A 15,802-nucleotide genomic window follows, 5' to 3' on the forward strand; every position below is an offset into this window, starting at 1 on the left:
CTGAGTAAACATTCATGCTGACATAAATTTTAAAATCATTATTTAGTAACATTTTATAGAGGTAAGAAACATAGACCTTGGTGACATAATTATTAGCACTGATAAAACAATGATCTCAAAATGAGAACAGGAAATGTGTTGTATGCCACTTTTGGTTTGTTGTTGTTTTTTAATAAAAAAACTTCTGTGGCAAGGAATAGTAGCTGGGGAGTGATACGTAGAGACCCGTAAACCCTTTAATCGCTGTAACTCATCACTGGTACCTGTTATAGTCTGCATGTGCTTTTCAATTAGCTGTGACTGTTGCTTCTATGTGGTGCAAATTATAATCAAGCTCTCCTTTGTCGATAGCAAAAAGTGGGATGGGTTGCTTTCTCCTGGACATCCTTTGGCTTTTAATTAAAAAAAATGAGGAATAACATTTATTTTCTGTGTAAGCTGTGAATCATGGTGTGTTTTTTTACTAATAATATGGAAAACAAAAGTCAAATTAAACATGTGCTCCCTGCTGAAGTGTTTGCTACAGCTTGCTTTATTTCAGAGAAGGAACTGCAGCAGCTTACCAGCTTCAATTTCCTAAGAAACCATTTTTGTTTGTGTCCTCTATGTTCACATCTAAAGCAAGCAGACTGACTTTGATATATCAGCAGGCATGTCCCTATTTTTACTGTTTTAGTAAAAAAATCACCTTTTCAAAGTGTGCACCTATTTCACCAGGAGTACTCAAACTACTATTTTTGGTACTACATGCATAAGCCAATGGCCCCCATTCCAATGAACTGTAAGACTGGTCCGTTGCTGCACTTGCAGTTCTTAAAGAATGATTGGTGCTAGAATAGAGCCTCTTGTGGCCTTATACGCTCTCATATGAAACAACACCTGGAGAAAAGAGGCAGCAAGGTTGTGGCCTAGATCATACATCTCGGTAGTTTGGCTGACACCATGGGTCAAGCTGCACACTGTAATTGTAACATATGCAAGCATACAGCAAGTGGATTTTTTAGATCCAATGTGGAGATCCTTTGGCCTTCCAGGTGTTGCTGAACTAAAGTTCCCATCATCTCAGGCCATTGGCCACCCTTGATGGGACTGATGGCAGCAGTGGTATAGCAACATACAGAGCACAAAAGGTTTCCTACATTTGGCCTAGATCATAGGTTCACTCCCAGTGCCATTACTGCATCTATATGGGCTTGAGATCTAACCACATGGCTCACTAGCTCAACTGATGTGATGTTGCTTGTTTTACTGTTGCAACATAGAACCCAGCTACATGAAGTGGTTTTGTGATGGCAGCCAAAGCAAGCAATAAAACATCTTTGAACTAGTAGCTTCTTTCCCCCACCTTCACTGAACAGTAACAGTATGGCAGGAGCATGGCGACACCCACCAGACAGCCATACAAAATGCATAGGAATGCACAGGAAGAGTTCTGTATTAATGTTAAATGTGACGTGGTTTCGATTATTATCTCAGTTTAGGCAGATTTTGGCTATGCATTACTTCATAGAATAGAATTGTAGAATTGGAAGAGACCCAAAGCATCATCTAGTCAAACCCAAAGCTGGCACATTTTTTCCAGGTACATTATGTGTGACCTATCCGAAAACATTGTAACTGAGATGCAAATGTTTTCTTTTCAAACAATGCACATTCTTTACTGGAGAGTTACAAAATAGTCCAATTCCATGAAAATATGAAGTATTTCATTCTATTTTTAATTTTTCTAAAGGTGTGTGGGCAAGTCTTCGTTCTAGCAGTCGGTTTATCAGCACTCAAATGCCATTCCTTGATGTTGGTGCAAGATTAGCAGGGAAAGATGGTTCACCTTCATATACCAGCAGTAGTGCATATTTTCAAAACCGGCTTCTGAAACGCCAGGCTTCCCTCTACATATTTGGAGAAAAATCTCAACTAAGGGTATGGATGCTTTGCTTTCCAGTTATAATTTTGTATTTTTGCTTGGCTGCTTTTAAAGGGGAGATTTGTATGTAACTGTGGTGCAATACAGCACAGAATTATGCAGGTTTAAGCCCTACTGATTTCACTAGGCATTAAATGTTCACAACTGTGTGCTAGTTTGCAGGATATCTTTAGAGTGTATGACTACTTAAATGATCACAACTATAGAAGTTTCTCTCCCTGAACCATTGAAAGAGATACACATTTATTACTCATTGAGTTAAGAATTGTGAACATGTATCAAATGTACTTCCAAAAGCAACAGAAAGACTTAACATAATATGGCTTAAGTTTTTGTAGACAAGAGTCCACTTGTGTCTGCACACGTGGGTGCAAAAGGGGAAAACTGCACATGGTGGGTTAAATGGCAGTGAAATGCAAGGAGTATGATCAGTTAGACCTTCAGTTTATACAAAATAGTACAAAAAAGGACAGTTCATAGCATCCGTAACACAATATCAAGGTTGTTAAATAAATCAACACCTGTTATGACTCATGAGGATTGGGTAACATCCAGTTGTGGCAGCCTGTTTGCATAGCAGCCATTCAGCTCATGAAAATGGGAGCAGGGCGGGAAACCACTCAATATTAAAGTAACACTATTAATAAAGTGTTAAAGTAAAATAAAGCAATATTTTACTTTAAATGCACATTATTAACACAAGCAAATACCTTCTTTGTCCACAGAGCTTCAAACTTGATTTTGCTTTAAATTGTGAATTTGTTCCTGTCGAGTTCAGTGACATCCGGCAAGTGAAAGCTAGTTTTAAAAAGCTCATGAGTGCTTGTGTCCCTAGCAATATTCCTGCAGATTCTGAAATAACATTCCTTAAAGCACTTGGAGAATCAGAGTGGTTCCCACAGGTAAAGTGATATGGTGGAGTCATAAATGTCTTGTGATTTCTGACGCATAACAAAGTGCTATTTCTGTCCAGTGAAAAAATCTCCTTTTCTTCAAAACTGCTTTAAATATCATATGCGGTATTCTTATGCAGACAGATGTATTTCAGTGTTCACAGTGACAGATGTGAGATTTGACAAATGAAGTATTACATGGCTCCCTATAAATTATAATCAGTCATGAATATGTAGTACATGGTTGTTATTATTTAATTTCTCTCTTAAAGTCAGTTTAAATCTTTTGCTGCTTTTATTAAAGCAATTTCAGTTTAAATTTCCAGTATTTAAATTGATGTAACATGAATAACAGGGATGCAGGTGGCGCTGTGGGTAAAACCTCAGCGCCTAGGACTTGCCGATCGCATGGTCGGCGATTCGAATCCCCGCGGCGGGGTGCGCTCCCGTCGTTCGGTCCCAGCGCCTGCCAAACTAGCAGTTCGAAAGCACCCCCGGGTGCAAGTAGATAAATAGGGACCGCTTACCAGCGGGAAGGTAAACGGCGTTCCGTGTGCTGCGCTGGCTTGCCAGATGCAGCTTGTCACGCTGGCCACATGACCCGGAAGTGTCTGCGGACAGCGCTGGCTCCCGGCCTATAGAGTGAGATGAGCGCACAGCCCTAGAGTCTGTCAAGACTGGCCCGTACGGGCAGGGGTACCTTTACCTTTTAACATGAATAACAATGTGGCTGAATCTCTTATTGTTGGTTATCCTTTGTAGTTAAGGATCTACCCACCATATTGTATTCATTCAGTACTTTGGCACAAGTCTCCTTGAACTGAAATGGATATTTTCTGCTTGAGTGCTCTGCAGATTAGACACTTGTTTCAAAAGTTATGGTCTACTGCATCTAAATATTTTTAGCCAGGATTTTCTACAGCAGACATTATTTGAGAATCAATGGTTTTTTAAAAGTATATTGCAGTTGGGCGGTGGGCAGCTTATGCTGACTGGAGCCCTGATATGGGGCAAATGGGGGCTTTAAGCCTTTCTTCATTGCAGGGGTCCCAATTGGTCTCACTCCTATTTATATTGAAGGGGGAAAACTTCTATTTCCACCAATTTCTTAGTGCAATTAAGTTAATTAAAACCCATTCAGGACCCCCGTGGATGGGCAAAGATTAATGCCTCCAACCACCCATGCCGGATCTCTTCCTACCCCATGTTTGGAGTTTACTTTTTAAAAACAAGTCACACAGTTGGTAGTAGTATTGTATCTCATTTGCCCCCTAATTTGGGGTGGGGAACCTGAGGCCCTCCAGATTATGTTAGACTACAACTCCCATAATCCCTGACTATTGGTCATGCTAGCTGGGATTGATGGGAATTGCAGTGCAACAACATCTGGAGGGCCACAAGTTTCCTATTCCAGTGTAGAGTGTAGAATCTACACTCATGTTTTGCAGCTGTAGAGTGTGACACAGAATAATCACAAGCTTTTTTATTATATGGACTAAGAGTCTGTGGTGCTTGAAGAGATTACAGAATATCTTTTAAATCAGATTACCAATCAAAGCTGCCAGTCAGTGGCGTAGCGTGGGTTGTCAGCACCCGGGGCAAGGCAAGTAATTTGCGCCCCCTAACCCCTAACCTGCCGCCGCTGCCAGACGCGCACAGCTCGTCGGTTCCTCGAGACATGGGGCTCTGCTACAGCCTGCGGGGAGCCCCAGATGTTGTGCCCGGTGCGGCCGGCCCCCCCTGCACCCCCCACGCTACGCCACTGCTGCCAGTATTAGACTTCTGGACTGTTCTAAGCCCTCTTTGGATTTAATATGGGTAAAATCCTTCCCATAACCTATAACTTAGAGCTGGGTTATGCATTACTTCTGATGCCAGTAAAAAAAGCTTCACTATAGCATGTCCTCCAACTCTCCCTCCTTGATCTGTTGTTTATAACCTCTGTCCTCAGTGAAACTTAAACGAAACTGATTGTAGCTTTTAGACAAGGGTGTTGAATAATATTCATATAAAAATAAGCCTTTCTAATACTCATTTTTTACAAGACTAGTTTGTTGAGTACCAGCATAATTTGATTCCAGAAATCATTTTATTTACTAATTTATCCTTCATTCTAACATATGCTCTTCATCTTTTATATATACATACTGTATATAGCTTCACAGAATAATGCAGTTGGGTGTGGTTATATCGGAGTTGCTTGAGAATGGTTCTTCAGTTTTGGTTTGCCTGGAAGATGGCTGGGATATCACAGCACAGGTGAGCCTATAACATATTAATGGCCAGAAAAGATCACTTTGCTCTGACCAGTTTACTATATCTGTTTAAAAACTTCAGGTACCAAAGAATGCATCAGACTTAAAATCCTTCACAGCTTTCTTTTATATAACTTTTTTAAAAACCCCATCCCTTGAATCTTTAATCCTTTAGAAAGAAATGAACTTTTTTGCTGATGGCCAACTGATGTGTAGTGTTTCTGTGTGGAACTGGATCTGTCTCACATACATTCATACTTGCAAGCACTCTTGTCCTATAATTCTGGTGTTTAGAAAAGGCTTGGTGTAAAAATAAACTGCCAGTAATTTTAGTCCTATGTAACAAACCATGGAATAAATGAACAGTAATTCCAGATCTCATTGGCTATGTTGTTTTTTCTAAAATTGGAACAGGTTACTTACTATATCTAACATAGTTCCTGAGTTATCATGGCTTAATGTGAAAAAGCAGTGTGCTCTGATTTCATTCATCCCCTTGTGTGAGCAGGATAAACCCATTGTGCCCGAACCAGGGGTTGCAGTTTGTTGCTCCCTAAGTAGTTATTATCAGCAAACATGTCTTAAGATTGGTTATCAATTGTGGCTTGTTTGGGAGCTATAAACCATGGTCCCTGGTTTAGATATAACATGAAACCAGGGCTCCTGGTTTGTGTATTCCATGTGCACCAGAGGAGTGGTCCCAGAGTGATTGGGCAGTAGAAATTTTAAAAGTTGGACAACTTGTTTTTTTCTTTGAGCCTCATCCTCACCCCTCCCAATTTTTTACTGTTCTGGCAAGCTGTATCTGATGGTGACACAGGGTTTGCATCACTCTACAAGCAATATTGACATTGTACATATTCACAGCAGTTCTGCTGATTGGTCTCACACTTCAAAGATAGAAGTACTAGGTACACTAAACAGTTGGTAGGGGGAAAGAGACAAGGAAAGGTATACACCACAGCAGTGCCCAGATATTTCTCATGCAACATACTAGATTGTTTCTAATGTGCTATATCTAATGTAGTACAAATGTCATTTGATATCCAGGTGGTGTCTCTCGTGCAATTACTTAGCGATCCATTCTATCGAACACTTGAAGGTTTCAGAATGCTAGTGGAAAAAGAATGGCTGTCTTTTGGTCATAAGTTCAGCCAGCGCAGTAATTTGACTCTCAATTGCCAGGGGAGTGGATTTGCTCCTGTCTTTTTGCAGTTCTTGGATTGTGTTCACCAGGTAAGTTGAGCAAATCTTTATCTCTAATATAGATAGATAGATAGATAGATAGATAGATAGATAGATAGATAGATGCAAAGTACCAACATTCCAGGGTAATGGACAAATATATTAGAAAAAGAGGAACATGTTTTATGTTCTCAGTAGGATAAATAAATTTAGTGCGACAGAAAAATGTGAAATTAAAGCTGTTTTCATGGTAGTAGTGTAATGTACTTCTACCATACTTCTCAAAGAAAATATAAGCAAGTATCCACAAATCTGCTCCATAGATGCTATGCCTCTAGTCCTCTGGCAAAAAGGACTCTCCCTAGCTCTCACTTGCAAAGCAGTTTGTAAAGTTAAGTGACAGCAGCAGTATCTTTCTCTCTTTTTTAATACATATTTTCCATATCTCAGCACAAATTAGAGAACCCTAAAGCCCTCTTCATTGCCATAAAGCTTTGGGGGGAAAAGGTGGCAAGTTGGTGGCAATCACAAATAGTGGCTGCCTGATAGGCCAATCCAATATTTGCAGACACCTGCAGGTAAGATTTTTCTACATTTGCAGAGCTCACTGGTGCTAACCCATCTACCTGAGTCAACACCAAGAAACAAAAATGAACATGCTGGATCATCCAGCTCAGTATCATATTTCCAACAGAGGACATGTGATGCGCAGATCAGCTTGTAAAGAGGATGCGGTGGTGATAGCCATCACTTGTTAGCTCCTGGCATCTGAAAATCATAGCCATGCTGCCTTGTACATGAAATGGACTATAGTTCAAGAAACCTTGTGTTATAATAAAATGGTTAGCCTTTAAGGTGTCTCAAGACACTGTTTCTTTTTCTGCATATATTGTTATCCTTTATCAAAGGTTTTTGATTCCTATGGTCAAATCTAGCATTGCACTGGAATAACTACTTTTTGGATTGTAGTCTTGCCTATGTAGAACATGGTTTTCTAGAATTAATTAATTCTGCATAAAGATGACAATGGAACCCTTCTGTTTCTTTATTTTGGATCTGCTGTGCAAATTCAATCAGAAGCAATAAGTGAAGGTTTTAATGGCATGCCACTTTTAACACACTGAATGAGACTGGAATGATCCTGCGGAAAAAAGCCGTCCTTGTTTCAACTAGAAAGAACATATAAAACAGGGATTCTTAAATTAGAACTGCATCATCTTACAAAAAGCCATTGTTTATGCCAGTATCTCCAGGTGTCAGCTGAATTATTAATGTGAATCATTATTTCACAATAGCAACATCTGGTAGATCTTGTAGATATTTCTAGGAAGACAGAATTTGTGACAGTGATGTCACACTAGAAAGCTTCCATCACTTTCTCCAGAATCCCGTGTCAGTTTTAATGTGTTGTTATAATGCTGCATTTGCATAAAACTTTTATCTGTGAAAGTTATTTCTTCTCTTCCTACCTCTTTCCACTTCCCCACCCTTACTGTAGTGAGGAAAAGTTACAGCATATGTTGCTGTCTCAGCCATGTGTGTTCTTTGTAGGCTAGACATAGACTGGGTATAATCCAAAGGTACACTTAAAATGAAATCTCACTGAAATGATGAGAACACCTTCCACCCCACTACCTCTATAGTAACTATCTGTCGTAGGAGTAGCCAATGTCCACCTTCTAGATGCTGTGGACTCTGCCTGCCAGACTTGAAGAAAGCACTAGGAATTTGGTGGAATATTAAAAAATGTTCAATGAATTGTTTTTGTGGGTAGCTTTTTCCTTTCATAGTATTATCAACATCATCATCACTTGGGAACTTATAGATCTGTTTTCAAAACCCATTTGGCATGGATACACATCTTCAGAAAATGCTACTTATCCATTTTAAGTAATTAACAGAAATCGTAATTGTTGTGACTGAAGGTCCCAAAGAAAAATGGGAATACTGGAGCCATTCAGCCTCCTTTTCACCTGCTTTTCCTGCAGAAAAAAAGGACAAATTACATATTATGTGGAAGATCTGTGAGGGAATTTACTTTCCTTATGTGGGCAGGCAGCATCTGTGGGAGGGGTGAAAAGTAAAGCACTCCTCCCCCACTACTGCTAACAGATTTTCAGGACAACACACCCCCCCGGCTGCTTTCCAGGTTTTTGGTTTTGCAAAAAACACCTAGTGAGTCAATCACTGATTCCTTGTAACTCCTAGTACTTGAAGAAATATTGACTTCACTTTTAGCCCACTTAAACAATAATACCACATTGCCCTAGTTGGCTTTAATACAGTTCCAGCAGACAGTGGTGCAAGATTTTCATTGCTGTTATTGAACCAAAACTGGAATTTCAAGGCATTGCAAATATTTTCAAATAAGGCCTGCATTTTTATGTCCCCCCCACCCACTTTCTGTCCCATGATTTGGTTTGCAAGAACTCTCAATGCAGCTAGCAACTTCATAATGATACAAGGTATGAAAACAAAATACCAGTCTTCAACAAATCAAACTGAGATGCTTTTGTAACAACTTTTCAAAAGTGGCATTGTGGCATGATGATGAAAATAGCAGTAACAGTAGATTGTTTGTTTATTAAGACCACAGAATTTTAAAACACATATTTGGAACCTTTCCCTAAGAGCACTATAGTGCTTTGACAGAAGTGAAAAAACCCATTTTAATCTAGCAGTTATAAGGTTGTAGCAGAAAAGCTTGCAGAGGAGCCTGATCGATGAAAGTAAGATAAATAATATATTTTGCTGTTTAAGTTTAGTTTTTTTAAATAATATATATTATTGTTGTAATATATGTTGCTATCATTTGTGCATTTCAGATTCACAACCAGTATCCAACAGAGTTTGAATTCAATCAGTATTACCTGAAGTTTGTAGCATTTCACTATGTTTCCAATCGATTTAAAACATTCTTGCTGGACTCAGACTATGAAAGACTGGAACATGGTAAGGATCCCAGTTTTGCTGGTGTTACTTTTTATTTTAATTTTAAAGCACTGACTAAAGTTAACATTGAAGTTGTTGTAATATACCTGCCACCCTTTGCTATCTTGAAATTTGTTCTGTGGCTGCAATCTTATACATAATTACCAGGACGTAAACTCCATTGAACTCAGCGGGCCTACTTATGAACAGACATGTAATGGATTGCATTTTATAGCTTGTGACATTGGAAGTTACCTATGACATTTAAAATTCCTGGCAAGTAGCTTCTTTTCCTAACCAGGAAAAGGAGGACACTATGCCTAGGAACCACATATCCACACTGCCTAGACCAGAGCTTTCCAAACTGTGTGTCGCGACACGGTAGTGTGTCAGCTGCAATGGGTAGGTGTGCCGTGTGAATGTTCCCCATGCTCCTCCCAGGGCTGGAAAGGGGCTAGTTTAACCTCCTGTTTGCTAGTAAAACTAAATTACTGTGTTGCGAAATGATGCATGTCTAAAAAGTGTGTCACCAGCATGAAAAGTTTGGAAAGCTCTGGCCTAGAATGTAGAGCTCAATATGTGATATCACCCAAAGTAAAGTGTGTTCATTGCTCCCAGATAAGGCTTCTATTCCCTTTGGTGCCCTATTAGAATGAAATTTTATTTTTCTCACTTAAGTAGTTCACATCGCAGAATTCAGAGGCCAGGTTGCTCACCGGGCAAGATGGTTTGAGCATATAACGCCAATCCTGTCAATTGCTGCATTGGCCCAAATATAAGCTGCACCCGAATATAATCCACCGCTTTAAAATTCAAGGGGAGAAAAGGAAAAAAATACTATACCTGAATATAAGCTGCTCCCTTAAAATTCCACAGGCACTCACACCCGTTTCATTTTACCATATGTCTGTTTCAGCAACAATACTGTAAAAGCCAGTTTTTGTAAGGTTACGAATTTAAGCCGTACTTTAACTTTTCACAGTCAGAATTTGGGGGGAAAGTGAGGCTTATATTCAGGCCAATACAGTAGTTTCTGGGCCCAATTCAAAGTGCTGGTTTAGACCTATAAAGCCTTAAACAGCTCAGGACTACAATACCTAAAGGACCGCCTCTTTCCATATGAACCTACCCAGATCCTGAGATCATCTTCTGAGGCCCTTCTTCATGTGCTGCCTCCTTCACAAGAGGTCCGGAGGGTGGCAACTGAGAATGGGCCTTTTCTGCAGTGGCTCCCTGCTTGTGGCATGTAAGCAAGTTGAGAGAGGAGTCCTCGTTTTTGCCACAATTTAGTGCTGCTAGTTAACAGGTATTAGCAGTTAAATTACACTGTGATGTCACAGGCAGCTGTTAATAAAAGGCAGCTGAATTTCTTACAATTATGTTTATATCTGAAAGTACTCATGACACATAATCAGATGCATCTTTTCCAAACTTATAGGAAAAGAAAAGAAGCCTTAGAAGGTCACAAGCTTACGTATAAGAACATTGGAGAACAGGGAGGAGCTATCTAATGCTGTCCCTCACTGGCCATTGTTCTGCTCCAAACCCCGCTTCTCTGCTTAGGCATGCTCAGTTGGATATTTTTACACGCAAACCCTGTGCTGTAAAGGTCCTTCATTTTCAAAAGTTATTTTCACTATCTGGCAAGGAAAGTTCTTTCCTTCAACTTCTTATGTTTTCTTGTTTTCTAGGGACACTGTTTGAAGATAAAGGAGAGAAACATGGCAAGAAAGGAGTTTGCATGTGGGAATGCATAGACAAAATTCACAAAAGAAGTCCTGTTTTCTTCAATTACCTCTATGCACCAGCTGAAACAGAGGTATAAAGCAGAAAGGTTCAGGATCTTCATTATCCTGGTACCTGAATAAAGTTTGGTGTCTCATTTGAGACTTTCATTGAGTGAACTACCTAGATGACCTGAATGTTTACTAGCATAAACAGGACTACAGAACCATGGCCAAGATCCCAAGAGCCTATCCAATGGCTGGGGCATGCTCAGTTGGATATTTTTAGTTCTTTAACAAGCAAAATCCTGTACTGTGAAGAGCCTTCAGTTTCAAAAGCACTTTTCACTATCTGGCATGAAGCATTAATGTTTTCCAAACACAACCACCTGGGCATGAGGAAGTAATTGTGCAGTTTGCTTTTTTAGGAGAGGGGGAATAACAGCTTTGGTTCTGCAACCTTAAGCTTGTGTTGTGGGGCAAAGGCAAGCATATTTCCCTCTAATTTATTTGTGCCTATTACTAGAATATCCTATAACTCTGCATTAAAACAGCATCTTGGCTGGCAGAGCAGCAGGTAAGGCGCTGGGACATGGTCTCAGGAGGTGATCTCATGCTAATTCTTGAATTTAAACCTAGTTTTACTACTCAAAAGCTATAGCTTTGTTGGTGACACAGTTATAAAGGTACATGCCTGGCACTGTGGAAAGAGTTGAAACCAGGATCAGTAGAACTAGTGACAGCTCCTCATCACAAATCTTAGAACCAAAAATCTGCAAAGCTATTTTTATTTAAACATGTATATTGGTGGGGTTTCTGAGTCTATAAATAATATTCAGCATATTTACTTTAATAATATCACCCATTTCTATCAGCATTTTATTACATCCTTTCAAAAGGACCTTTCTGACCTATTTTGCTAGATGAATGAGGAGCCTAATATATCCTTGATAAATGTAATTTGAAAGAAAGGGAGGGCTTTCCAAGGTTAGAACTGAAATAAAGAGATAATGTACCCCCTGAACAGTATGGACAAACTGAAATTTGAAATTATTACCCTAATAAGGAAACTGAATATTTATCTTGTTCTTACAATTGAGGCAGCTTGCTTCAGCAATGCAAAAAGTTTGAGGTCAGGTCAGGTATGTTCCAGATGTTATCTATAAAGTGTTAAGTACAGAAGAGCAGCTGAAGTAGTGCACATCAATTGGCCTTTGAGGAAGTGGGGACAATGATACCAGAAAGCCATTATGCATTATTAATCTGCTGGCATTAATTTCTACAGGCATTAAAACCAAATGTAAACATATCCAGTCTTAAAAAGTGGGATTACTACACAGAGGAGACTTTGGCTACTGGTCCTTCTTATGACTGGGCCATGGTAACTGCAAAATGTAGTACCTTGGATGAACCTGACCAAATGGACATGTCACCTTCCCACAGTAAGAGGAAAATTGTCTGGCCATGCTATGACAACATTAGCAAAGTGCAGCCAGATGCCATCACCAGCCTATTAAATGTGAGTATAATTTTTTTAAGCATCTATTGGTGTCAGGTAACATCCATTCAATTTTTTAAAATGTATTTCCCTTAAGAAAGCAGAAATACAGCAAAATGATATTTTGGCTCAAATGAAAGACCACTCCTTTTTCTGAGTTAGGATTGCCTATGCCTGTTTCCCAGACTAACTGAAAGCCAACCAATTGTCTGTAGAAATTAAGTTAGCAAAATACAATACATTTTGGATGTCAGTCCTTTTCTGGAAATATTGAAATGTATCACAAGATTTTTTAAAGTCTGTGAGTGGTCTTTAGGATATTGTCTGTGAAATGCCCAATTTGGAGTATTTTTAACTATTTCACACAAAGAACTTATAGCTTCTCTCATTGTACAACAGAACTGCACTGGCATGTATTGGTTAGCTTCATATAAACTCCACGTCTGCCTAAACTAAGTGGAGCTGCTATGTAGTGTGGTTATCCTGCTAACTTCTAAGGAATAATAAATTCCATTGAAAAATGGTTAGGTAGTATCAAGGGTATTGAATGCAGACAAGTGTTATGAAGATGTGTTTTAAATTCTTAAAAATAGTTTTTATAATAAGCAGCAGCAAGACATTTTCCTGAACTAATTGCTATTTTAAAGCAATAAAAAAATGCATACCAAACATATCAGTTTGGGGGGCAGGGAAATGCCTAAATATTTTCAGCTTACAATCAGTAATTGCTGTGCTTCCGTACTATGGAAAATGGATTCAAAATTAGCCTATAATAATAGTCCATGTTCGGCTTTATATACTTGAATTCAGTTTTTTCCTTTCTCTTAGCATATGATCCTTCTGCAGTTTAGAAGAAAGATCTGTAATTTAGCAGTAAATAAAATGTGGTTTTGAAACATAATAACTATTGGCTCCAACTAGCTATTTATGACATTTTCAATGTTCCTAGAAACAGGGGTTGGCAACCTGCGGACCATGGGCCACAAGCAGCCCACAGGGGTCATTTAAACAGCCCATGAGCTACCCCCGAACCAAGCCACCCGCTTGGCGAGTCCCCGCATGCTGCGCTAAACCGGCAGAGTGGGGACTCGCTTCCGCGGTGCCGGAAATTGCGTCTGCACAGACACCAGAAATCACGTCTGCACAGATGCAATCCAGCCCACGGAGCAATCTCCACGGGAGTAAACTGGCCCAGGTGAGGTAAACCTTGCCAACCCCTGTCCTAGAATTTATACTTCGCTTTAGATCATAGAGGCTTAGATCCTAACTTCTAACCCTATGAACAGAAGGAGAGCTGTATTTGCAGAGCACAATGCTCTTTGGGGTCATGGAGCTAAACATTAGGCTCCGAGCCATACCATAGCAGATGATTTCCTAAAATTAGAGTTTTGAGGGCATTTCTTGCCACCTTATTTTCAGTGTTCTTTCTCTTTTGAAGCAGAAGATAATACAATGACCAATAAGCTAATACCTGCTATAAATACAACGCTGCATTTTTATTAAAGGATTAAGATCAAATGTTTCACAACAGAAGTTCAATAACAAGCAATATGCTCTTATTCAATTTAAGTAACAAAAACTTTGATATTAGCCAATGCTGCCTTAGTTTGTTTTATTACTGTGTGTCATGATAAGTTATCATGAACAACACTTAAATGGCAAAGCTGGTTTAAAGGTATAGCTGACATTTACTCATATAGTATCTTTCACAAAGTTTCGTGTTCCTTGTGCTCCTGCATTCATCTGCTTATGGTTTGTTTCAAGAGAAACAAACCATGAGCCCAAGTTCAGACAACATGATAAACCAGACTATGGCTTGTTTCATGACAGCCCAGCAGGAACAGGAACAGGAACAGGAGAGGAGCCAAGTATCCATGATTTGCTGCTCATTCGCATTAAACCATAGCTAATTTAAAATATTGTTTAATCAGATGCACAAATCAAACGCCTATCTCACAAAAAATTCACACAGGAACATACATTAATAAAATGTCGCAAGAGGATACCAAAGAGTTCAAATTCCCAGTTTCACAACAAGAACAACTTACAGTCTGGCATACATACTAAATAAGTTTTTCTGTTTCATTTTTGTTTTTTATTACAGTTTGGTACTGTTCCTTAGAAAAAACAGGGTAAATGTTACTCTTGGCAGTTTGTAATATTGATGTCATAGCACTGGGCCTGAATTTTGCAAATACTCTTTTAAAAACATATCCAGCTCTTTTCATCATTTTTCATCATGGCAAGCAGTTATAGCTTTTGTTTTAATGATACAAACAAACCGTCAGAAATATTTAATGTCAGGAAAAACCCCTTCCATTGTTTTCAGGAAATCGAAAGATTGGAGAACAAGTTAAATCAAAGCCCAGAAAGGTGGCAGCCATTGTGGGAAAAAGTCAAAGTAAATGTTAAAGAAGATACAAGGCAGGACAATGTAAGTGGCAGAAAGCACACTGATCAGTAATTGCATTCCTTCTTCAAACAAAGACTGGCAAGAGTTGTGACCAAAGCACCTTCTGAAATTGAATTCTTACCTGTTTAAAGTAAAAGTGGCAGTTTTATATTTGCTTAGATCTGGACTTACACACAGTGGTGGTTTTCCCTTCTTCCTGGTTATTTCTAATTTTAAGAATTTTGTGAAATAGTTATACTCTTTGTTTTGTCAATGCATGAAGAAAATAGTATTGTCTAATGAGGTCAGCTATAGTAATTCAGCTCCTTACACTTTTAATTCACTCTGTGAATTGGTGTGCTGTACTCATGCCAAAATGTTTTAATGGTCACTGTGGTTCTAACTTAAACCAGCCAGGAATCCCAGTTTAGAATGTTGCTTTGTTGAAACCTTGACTACCCCTCCATCTTAAAACTTCTTGAAATTTTATCACTTTTTCAAAGCATCGGAGACATCCTTCTGGCTCGTCAGCAATCATGTCTGCCAATCTGCATTCTTATCAAAAGAGGTCTTTGTTACATCTACCAGACAGTGGATTGGGTGAAGAACAGAACACCAACATCTCACCCTCCAATGGTGTGGAAAGGAGAGTAACTACGCTGTACAATCAGTTCACATCAAAGAATGATGAAAATAGGTAATTTGAGTGGTTAGCATATGATTCACCTCTTTTTCAGCCAGGAAGGAAAGTCACATCCATTTCTTAATCTGCTGTTTCAAACTGCAGTTCATCAAATATAACAAAAAAGTAATCAGGGTATTAAAACAATACCATATTGAAATAGAAAGCCTACAAATCAAGTACAGACAACTAGCTACTATCTCTCTTATAAATTTTGCTATTTTAAAATACTGTTTTATTCATATTATTTATATTTTTTTCTTCAAAAGAATTTTGAGGTAAATCCTTGGCTCAAAGAAGAAACGTTTCTGGGGATGT

At 39.0% G+C, this 15,802-nt stretch overlaps 1 protein-coding gene and 1 long non-coding RNA gene across 5 annotated transcripts in view; one reads left to right on the forward strand and one right to left on the reverse strand.

Annotated features, from left to right (window-relative positions):
• The window catches only part of SBF2 (SET binding factor 2), a 218,105-nt gene that overhangs the window by 196,372 nt on the left and 5,931 nt on the right, over positions 1 to 15,802 (forward strand). For all 4 annotated transcript variants that reach the window (XM_081840018.1, XM_081840019.1, XM_081840021.1 and 1 more), the window contains 9 exons: positions 1,733 to 1,920; positions 2,650 to 2,826; positions 4,975 to 5,076; positions 6,123 to 6,308; positions 9,083 to 9,209; positions 10,880 to 11,007; positions 12,198 to 12,431; positions 14,740 to 14,844; positions 15,306 to 15,499. In XM_081840018.1, coding sequence (XP_081696144.1) covers positions 1,733 to 1,920; positions 2,650 to 2,826; positions 4,975 to 5,076; positions 6,123 to 6,308; positions 9,083 to 9,209; positions 10,880 to 11,007; positions 12,198 to 12,431; positions 14,740 to 14,844; positions 15,306 to 15,499 — 1,441 coding nt within the window. The remainder of the gene's footprint in view (positions 1 to 1,732; positions 1,921 to 2,649; positions 2,827 to 4,974; positions 5,077 to 6,122; positions 6,309 to 9,082; positions 9,210 to 10,879; positions 11,008 to 12,197; positions 12,432 to 14,739; positions 14,845 to 15,305; positions 15,500 to 15,802) is intronic.
• LOC309330901 lies at positions 10,555 to 15,296 on the reverse strand. Its single transcript, XR_014151637.1, has 3 exons — positions 15,134 to 15,296; positions 12,006 to 12,072; positions 10,555 to 10,884 (listed from the first exon to the last, which is right to left on the reverse strand). It is a non-coding gene; the product is annotated as an uncharacterized lncRNA (long non-coding RNA).

Source organism: Podarcis erhardii, assembly GCF_964252035.2.
Source record: "Podarcis erhardii genome assembly, chromosome: 1".
NCBI classification, from domain to species: Eukaryota; Metazoa; Chordata; class Lepidosauria; order Squamata; family Lacertidae; genus Podarcis; species Podarcis erhardii.